We start from the raw sequence: 8,995 nt of genomic DNA, 5'->3' as shown, positions 1-8,995 counted from the left end.
GCATTGTCTGGCATCTTTGAATTTGTCTATATATATGTTTCTGGAACATACCTCTACATTCACCTGAGGAAGGTGCAGCGCTCCGAAAGCTAGTGACATCGAAACAAACCTGTTGGACTTTAACCTGGTGTTGTAAATCCCTCTGTGGTGAAGGGTCCCTCTCACCGACAGCCAGGTCACTTTTCCCGGTGAATCTTTACACACTGACAAACTGGGACTGGAGACATTCTTTCGGAAATGGATTTCCTGTTTGTAGTAAGCTGGTTTCTGATTGGTGGAAAATCCTAAACCGATTGGTCTGTTGTTATATCCAATCAAATAAACAGAACATAACTGGCTGTCCTCATTCTCACAATGTCCAATCACAATCATTCCTTTCCCCATTCCTCATTAGCATAGATGTGAGGCTCTGTCTATTTAATCAGCGCTCGGAAGAGGTTTGCTTTATTTCTGGGTGAAATTGACGATGGCTGACGAGAAGAAACCAACATCGAAACCAGCTTCCAAGAAGGGAGCCAAGAAAGTCATTAAGAAACCTGCTGTAAAGGGCGGCAAGAAGCGGCGAAGGTCGAGGAAGGAGAGTTACTCCATCTACATCTACAAAGTGATGAAGCAGGTTCACCCCGACACTGGCATCTCCTCCAAGACCATGAGCATCATGAATTCGTTCGTCAGCGATATTTTCGAGCGCATCGCGGGTGAGGCTTCCCGCCTGGCCCATTACAACAAGCGCAGCACCATCAGCTCCCGGGAGATCCAGACCGCCGTGCGCCTGCTGCTGCCCGGGGAACTGGCCAAGCACGCCGTGTCGGAAGGGACAAAGGCGGTGACCAAGTACACCAGCTCCAAGTAAAACTCCACAAGGACTGAAAACCACCCCAAACACAACGGCTCTTTTAAGAGCCACCCACAATCTCTGTGAAAAAGCTGCACCATCTTTTCCCGCATTGACTTGATGAGAAATCTCTTTGTGGAGGATAGAGATTTGTCCCGGTCCAGAATGTTGTGAATGTGGCTTCTTACCCGCCCGTCACAGACACTTTCACACAGAAGAGAATCAAACAGAATTGAGAGCGGATTTTAAACCCAGTCTGGCATTTGTGACGGACAATGGGGAGAAACACAATTTCAGGAGGGAATTATTTAAATTTAATGGTCACTATATTCAGAGTTTAACAACTGGTGAGTTAAACTCATAAGGAAATTATTATTTTTTCTCTCGGGTTATGTGTTTCCCGCTCCCGGGACACAGTAAAGGCGGGAATGAAGAGGTTATTTTCGGGCTGATCTGTTTGTTCCGCAGTTTTCCCAGGGGACGGAACCAGCGAGATTTGAGCACACACAGGACCTGAGTCCATTGCAGCGCTTTAAGATCTGCCTCTCCCCGGCCCTCCCTATTCTCCGGACACAAAGCTGCCTGTTCCACCGGCTGGATAGAGTCGGGGATTCTCTCCACACTTCCCAGTGTAACATTCCCGGCCGCTTTCAGGAGAGAGGCTCAGAAATCAGCCCTTTCTCTCTGTCCCTGTGAAGCCTGTGTGAAGGAGTTGGTTGGTAATCTCGATGTTTGTGCTTTTGCAGTGAGCTGAGATTTGCTCCGTTTTAAATTGCTGAACGGGGTCTTATTACCGCCGGTTAAGATAAGAGATTGACAAATTCAATCTGTTACTAAAATAGCGCCCGGATTCTGGGATGGAAAAATCAATAAACGGATCACGAAGTGTGAGATTCAAATAGTTTCCTGAACATTGAGCCGGTCCGTTATTTGGGATTTTCCTGCACTGGAATTGGCGGGAGTTTGGAACTTGAAAATGTCAGCCAATCAAAACCTGTAGCTCCTTCTCTCCAGCTCTCCGATTGGTTCAGGCAGAATTCACTCCGCCGCCTTGGCTTTGTGCTGAAAGCTGTTATTATTCTGTTATTTTCACAGCCCCCAAATCACCTCATTAGCAGCTGTTTTTAGCGGGAACGGAGCCTTCTCCCAATTCCTGAAATGTTCATTGATCCATCATTTTATTCCCAGTAATTCTCCGCAGGGTAACAGTCCGGAGTGGGATGATTCCAGAGCGGAATAAGGAGAGTCTGAGGACTCAATCCCACTCCCTGTTTTCAGTGAAGGACACTCGGTCCTGACTGAAGACTAAACGGAGCGTTTTCCTTCCGGGAATGCTGTGAACAGGGATTGATTCCCGCCCGGGACAGTTAGAAAGCGAGAGGAGAATGAATCACATTTAAACTAAATGTTAAACCCGCGCCTGTGATTGGTGACGGGAAGCGCTGAATTAAACCAAATAAATAGAAGGGATTTGAAATCTCTGACTGAGGACGACATTTATTTGAATTCGCTCCTTTGCCACAATGAAATTGGCGGCTTTTTGAAATGGACAAATTCTCAGCTTCTGCCGGTTGTTGTGGGTAAATCCCGCCCTCTTCTGTTTCCAGTGAGCTGATTGGTGCAGAATATAGGCAAATGAGGTGAACTGAGCAGCGACCAATCAGAGGAGCCGTCAGTTTGTAAATCCGGAAATGCTGCAGAAATTGTTCATTGTGTGAAAGTGATTGTGAGATTGTGACAATGTCTGGAAGAGGAAAGACCGGCGGTAAAGCTCGGGCCAAGGCCAAGTCTCGCTCCTCCCGGGCTGGACTGCAGTTCCCGGTGGGCCGTGTTCACAGGCTCCTGAGAAAGGGCAACTATGCCCAGCGTGTGGGGGCCGGAGCCCCGGTCTATCTGGCTGCTTTGCTCGAGTATCTGACCGCTGAAATCCTCGAGCTGGCCGGCAACGCGGCCCGGGACAACAAGAAGACCCGCATCATCCCCACCTGCAGCTGGCCGTCCGCAACGACGAGGAGCTCAACAAGTTGATGGGAGGGGTGATCATCGCTCAGGGCGGGGTGCTGCCTAATATCCAGGCCGTGCTGCTGCCCAAGAAAACCAGCGCTGGCGCCGGCAAGAAGTGAAGCGACCATTCTTTAATCTAATAACCCAAAGGCTCTTTTCAGAGCCACTCACTTTATTTGAAAAAGGGCCAACTATTGTCTGTCCCTCAGATTCTGCTCTGCTACTTAATGTGCAAACGTTTCACGCTTTATGACATCAATCCGCAGCGCATTCTGTGCAGATTATTGACATGTTCAGTATTTATGATACATGTGAATTGACGGTGTTTATTGGGGATAAAAGTCTGTGAACTGAATTGATCTTAGTTTCAATAAGATTGCTCAAAGAAGGAAGTCTAACTGGTAATCTATCCGCAAGTGATTCCGCTCTTTTAATGTGTAGATGTTTCTGTAAGTGGGTTACTGTATGTCTCGCTTCATACTCGGAGCCTCAGATTAACATCAACCCCTGGCTCACACCTCATTCTGGAACCGCTGCAAGTCCATATGGTGTATGTACACACACAGTGCTGTTAGGGAGGGGTTCCAGGTTTGGATGGTGCCTCGCGGAGTAAAGTTGTGGGATTCGAGCCCTGACCTGCAGAGGAGACTGCGACCTGAATTCGGCCATCCTGACGTATTCGAAAGGTTAGGTGCGATTGGGGCGAAGTCGGGTGGTCTTTTCGTGGGTCAGTACCGACTCGATGGGCCGAATGGCCTCCTTCCGCACTGGAGCCATTCTACGATTACTGAAATAGGGTGAAAACGGCAGCAGCAGGACACAAGGACAAGTTACGGTCTCAGGCCAGAGTAAGTGTCCAAAGTAATGACACACACAACATTCGAAATCAATGAGATAAATACATTTATTGTGGACTGGTGCCATCTCCTGGCAGAACGGGAGCCGTGCGACACGGACACTCTCATTCAGGAGCATTTTAAATTGGAGCGAAATAACTTACGCTCAGTATGAATGTGTTCCAAAACAGTTTATCAAGCTAATCTAAAGTACCAATTGGAATCTGAGTCTTTCAGTGAGCGATGGTGGTATAGTGGTGAGCATAGCTGTCTTCCAAGCAGTTGACCCGGGTTCGATTCCCGGCCATCGCAATTAAAAGCTGGTTGTATATTTTTGCGCCACTTCGTGAGTTTCAAACCGAGAAAGAGAAGCAGTTCCGAACTCAGAATTTGGGCGCAATTGGGGAGTGAAATAAGTAACTTTCTCATCATTTTTTAATGTGGTTTCAATATGGACAGTGTTCCACTATTCACCCACAAGCCGTCAAACAACAGCTAAAAGCCGCAGCTTTTTCACTTCACCCTCATGAAGTGGACCAAACAGAGACACAACAGACACGTTACAGACGAGGATGGGATTTGAAGCCACGTGTACAGAGCACAATGGATTATTGTGCATCACCTTAACCACGTGGTACAGCTGCTTTACTTCAGGGCCCTTTAGTATCCCTCAATCTGACTTCTCTGCGTTTCTTTCGCACGGTTGCTGATGTACAGAACACAGTCAAAGTGTAAATAAATAAAAATAATCTCTGAGTTAATTTGCGCTTGTGGCGCAACGGGAGCGCGCCTGACTCCAGATCAGAAGGTTGCGTTGGAATCATGTCAGGCGCACGGAGCTTTTCTGCAGCTGGTTCCAGGAATTTCTCTCTGTAGAAATGCTCTCGAAATGACTCCATTCCACGATGCAAATAATATATTTCATATTTACCCGCTTGAGCAAATTTGTCAAATAGCAGCAGATTCATCTCGTCCTGTTAATGCAGAATGACAGTGAGTTCAGTAAGAAATGTTTACAAACAACAGCAATTTCTTTCTGCTCAATGTACACAGTTATAGTGATCTGTATTAAACAGCAGGAGCGGGAACCGCAGTCCGCAGTCTTCACCTTAATGGTGAGTCTGAATTTCAGTTTGGGGGTTTCCGAGAGAGCGGATGTTATTGTGGAAACTGAGGTCACTTTTCCTGTGAATGGAGCCGGATAAAGAGCCCTGGCCGGCCTGAGAGTCCCCGAGCCTCCATGAATCTTCACAGCTCACAGAGTGAAGGGCTTTTCCACTTTGAAAATGACCATGTCCGGCAGCTGGAGCTTTCCCTTGTATTTTCTGGGATCTGGGAAACAGCGGATCATCAAAAAACAGAAATGAAACACATATAATTGCAGTATTTATTTAAATGGGCTAAACATCAGTGCGCATGGCCTAATGGATAAGGAGTCTGACTTTGGGGAAATCTAGTGATGATATCAGAAGATTGCAGGTTCGAGGCCTGCCGCGGTCGTTTTATACAGAAATCCGGTATAACTTGCTGACAATCCAGTTTTCCTTCCTCAGCTCAGTTTATTCAATTCTCTCTCATCTTAGTATTTCGTTTACCCCCTAATTAATCCACAAGATCTGTTTGATTTGGATAAAGAAATGAGTGTGTATCAAGCCGTTCAATACAATTCTGTGGAGGGAATTCTAATGTCCTCAGGAAGATGGTTAGAGTCATAGAGTCATAGGTGTTGACAGCATGGAAACAGGCCCTTCCGCCCAGCTTGACCATGCCGCCCAGTTTCTATCACTAAGCTAGTACCACTTGCCCGCATTTCGCCCATATCCCATTCGCCCATATCCCATATCCCACCCAGCACATATAACTGTCCAACTGGTTTTCAAAAGATAAAATCGTGCCCGCTTCCTCACCACTGCCACTGCCTCACGAAGCCCGTTCCAGGTGCCCACCACCCTCTGTGTGAGGAAATTTCCCTTCTGCTCTCTTTTGTATCTCTCCATTCTCACCTTAAACCTATGCCCTCTCATTCTAGACTTCTCTACCTTTGGGAAAAGATGCCGACTACCTTAGCTATGCTCTTCATTATTGTCTCGACTTCTGTAAGTTCACCCCCAAGACTCATACGGTCCAGGGGGGAAAGTCCCAGCCTAACTAGCCTCTCCTTATAAATCACCATCAAGTCCTGGGAACACCCTCGTATATCTCTTCTGCACTCTTTCTAGTTTAACAATATGCTTCCTATAATAGGGTGAGCATAACTGAACACAGCATAACATGTGTGGTCTTGCCAATGTATTGTACAACTCGGTAGCATTGTGGATAGCACAATTGCTTCACGGGTCCCAGGTTCGATTCCAGCTTGGGTCACTGTCTGTGCGGAGTCTGCACATCCACCCCGTGTGTGCGTGGGTTTTCTCCGGTTTCCTCCCACAGTCCAAAGATGTGCAGGTTCGGTGGATTGGCCATGATACAATTGCCCTTAGTGTCTAAAATTGCCCTTAGTGTTGGGTGGGGTTACTGGGTTATGGGGATAGGGTGGAGGTGTTGACCTTGGGTAGGGTGCTCTTTCCAAGAGCCGGTGCAGACTCAGTGGGCCGAATGGCCTCCTTCTGCACTGTAAATTCTATGATCTATGAACTCCAGCAAGACGTCCCAACTCCTGTATTCAATATTCTGTCCAATAAAAACTAGCATACTGAATGGCTTCTTCACCGCCCTGTCCACTTGCGACTCCAGCTTCAAGGAGCTGTGAACCTGTACTCCTAAATCTCTTTGTTCTGTAACTCTCCGCAACTCCCTACCATTAACTGAGTAGGTCCTGCCCTGATTTGATCGACCCAAATGCATCACATCACACTTATCCAAATTAAACTCTATTTGCCATTCATCGGCCCACTGGCCCAAGATGTTTAATAATGAGCTGGATCAACTGTTTTTTTGTTCAGAGGGATGTAAGATTGTGTTACTGGATTGGGAATCCAGAGGCCCGAACGAATCTTTGGGACACGGAATAAATCCCACCATTCAAATTCACTGATTTAATAGATTTTCAGGGGCGGTGCTTGACAGGATAGATGCTGAGAAGCTGGTTCACCATGTGGGAGAGTCTTGGACCAGAAGGAATAATCTCAGAGTAAGTGGCCGCCCATTTAAACCAGAAATGATGAGTAGTTTCTTCTCTCGGAGTATAGTGTATCTGTAGAAATGTTTGCATGAACCGAATAGGGGCTGTAAAGGGTGGGTCAGTTAATATGTTGATATTATGATTTTGAACATCTCCATCATATCTCCTCTCTGCCTTATCCTCTCCAAGGAGAACGTTCCCAACATCTCCAATCTCGCCTCCTAAATGGAATCAATCCTGTAAACCTCTTCTGCACGCTGCCCAATACGTCCACAGCCTTCCAATATTGTGGCTCCCAGAGCTGTGCAAAATATTCCATCTGATGTCTAACTGGCGCCTTGTACAGATTCAGCATAACCTCCTTCCTCTTGTTCTGTTTTCCACTCGTTATAAAGCCCAGAATAAGATTTGCTTTATTACCTGCTCTCTCCACCTGTCCACCTTCAATGATCTATCCACATATACACCCAGCTCTGTCTGCTCCTACATCCCATAAATAGTTGAGGGGCAGCACGGTAACATAGTGGTTAGCACTATGGCTTCACAGCGCCGGGTCTCAGTGTCGATTCCCGCTTGGATCACTGTCTGTGTTCTCCGTGGGTTTCGTCCGGGTGCTCCGGTTTCCTCCCACACTCCAAAGATGTGCAGTTTAGGTGGATTGGCCAGGCTAAATTGCCCTTAGGTTAGATGGGGTTGCTGGGGTGCGGGGATAGGGTGGAGGTGTTGGCTTCAGGGGGGTGCTCTTTGAAGAGTCAGTGCAGATTCCATGGTCCGAATGGCCACCTTCTGCACTGTAAATTCTATGATTCTATACTTCCCTACCAAAATGCATAATCTCACACGTCTCCAGACTGAAAATCATCTTTTGTCGTTTGAAGTTCTAGACTGTCCATGGCACAGTTTCCAAAATTTCCAAGTTTGTACCATCCCCAAACTTTGAAACTGTTCTTTGTACACCATGATCTAGCACATTGTTCTATATCAGGGAAAGCAAATGTTCCAGTAGGGAGCCATGTGAAACACTACAAACCTTCTTCCAGTCCGAAAAGTCTCTATTGACCATTATACTCTGTTTCTGATTATTGAACCACATTTATATCCATATTGCTACTGTCCCTTTTATTCCAGGAGCTACACATTTCGCTAATTCTGCGCAGTTTTAGTTTCCTTATTTAGGGAACGATGTAAATACGTTGGAGACAGTTCAGAGAAGGTTTCCTCGATTGGTGCCAGGAATGAGCCTTTCGTCAGTGGTAGGGAAATTACTGGAGAGAATCCTTCGAGACAGAATCTACTCCCATTTGGAAGCAAATGGACATATTAGTGAGAGGCAGCATGGTTTTGTGTCTCACTAACTTGATAGAGTTTTTCGAAGAGGCCACAAAGATGATTGATGCAGGTAGGGCAGTGGATGTTGTCTATATGGACCTCAGTCAGGCCTTTGACAAGGTCCCTCATGGTAGACTAGTATAAAAGGTGAAGTCACACGGGATCAGGGGTGAGCTTGCATGATGGATACAGAACTGGCTAGATCATAGAAGGCAGAGAGTAGCAATGGAAGGGTGCTTGTCTAATTGGAGGGCTGGGACTAGTGGTGTTCCACAGTGATCAGTGCTGGGAGCTTTGCAGTTCGTAGTGTGTATAAATGATTTGGAGGAAAATGTAACTGGTCTGATTAGTAAGTTTGCAGATGACACACAGGTTGGTGGAATTGCGGATAGCGATGAGGTTTGTCAGAGGATACAGCAGGATTTAGATCTTTTGCAGATTTGGGCGGAGAGATGGCAGATGGAGTTTAATCCGGACAAATGTGAGGTAATGCATTTTGGGAGGTCTAATGCAGGTAGGGAATATACAGTAAATGGTAGAACCCTCAAGAGTATCGAAAGTCAGAGAGATCTATGTGTACAGGTCCACAGGTCACTGAAAGGGGCAACACAGGTGGAGAAGGTGGCCAAGACGGCTACGGCATGCTTGCCTTCATTGGCCAGGGAATTGAGTACAAGATTGGCAAGTCATGTTGCAGCTGTCTAGAACCTTAGTTAGGCCACACTTGGAGTATCGTGTTCAATTCTGGTCGCCACACTACCAGAAGGATGTGGATGCTTTAGAGAGGGTGCAGAAGAGATTTACCAGAATGTTGCCTGTTATGGAGGGCATTAGCTATGAGGATCGGTTGAATAAACTCGGTTTGTTCTC

At 46.6% G+C, this 8,995-nt stretch overlaps 1 protein-coding gene and 1 non-coding gene across 2 annotated transcripts; both read left to right on the top strand.

Moving 5' to 3' along the window:
- Window positions 1-392: 392 nt before the first annotated feature.
- On the top strand, window positions 393-1,090 carry LOC140400124 (histone H2B-like). Its single transcript, XM_072489599.1, has one exon. The coding sequence runs from the start codon at window positions 467-469 to the stop codon at window positions 851-853; it is 387 nt and encodes a 128-aa protein (XP_072345700.1). The 5' UTR covers window positions 393-466; the 3' UTR covers window positions 854-1,090.
- A 2,825-nt stretch (window positions 1,091-3,915) lies between these two features.
- On the top strand, window positions 3,916-3,987 carry trnag-ucc (transfer RNA glycine (anticodon UCC)). Its single transcript has one exon. It is a non-coding gene; the product is annotated as a tRNA-Gly (tRNA).
- The last annotated feature ends 5,008 nt before the right edge of the window (window positions 3,988-8,995 follow it).

The sequence above is a fragment of the Scyliorhinus torazame genome, chromosome 24, assembly GCF_047496885.1.
Source record: "Scyliorhinus torazame isolate Kashiwa2021f chromosome 24, sScyTor2.1, whole genome shotgun sequence".
NCBI lineage: Eukaryota > Metazoa > Chordata > Chondrichthyes > Carcharhiniformes > Scyliorhinidae > Scyliorhinus > Scyliorhinus torazame.
Note: the sequence above shows the minus strand (reverse complement) of the source record. Positions and strands in the feature narration are given on the sequence as shown.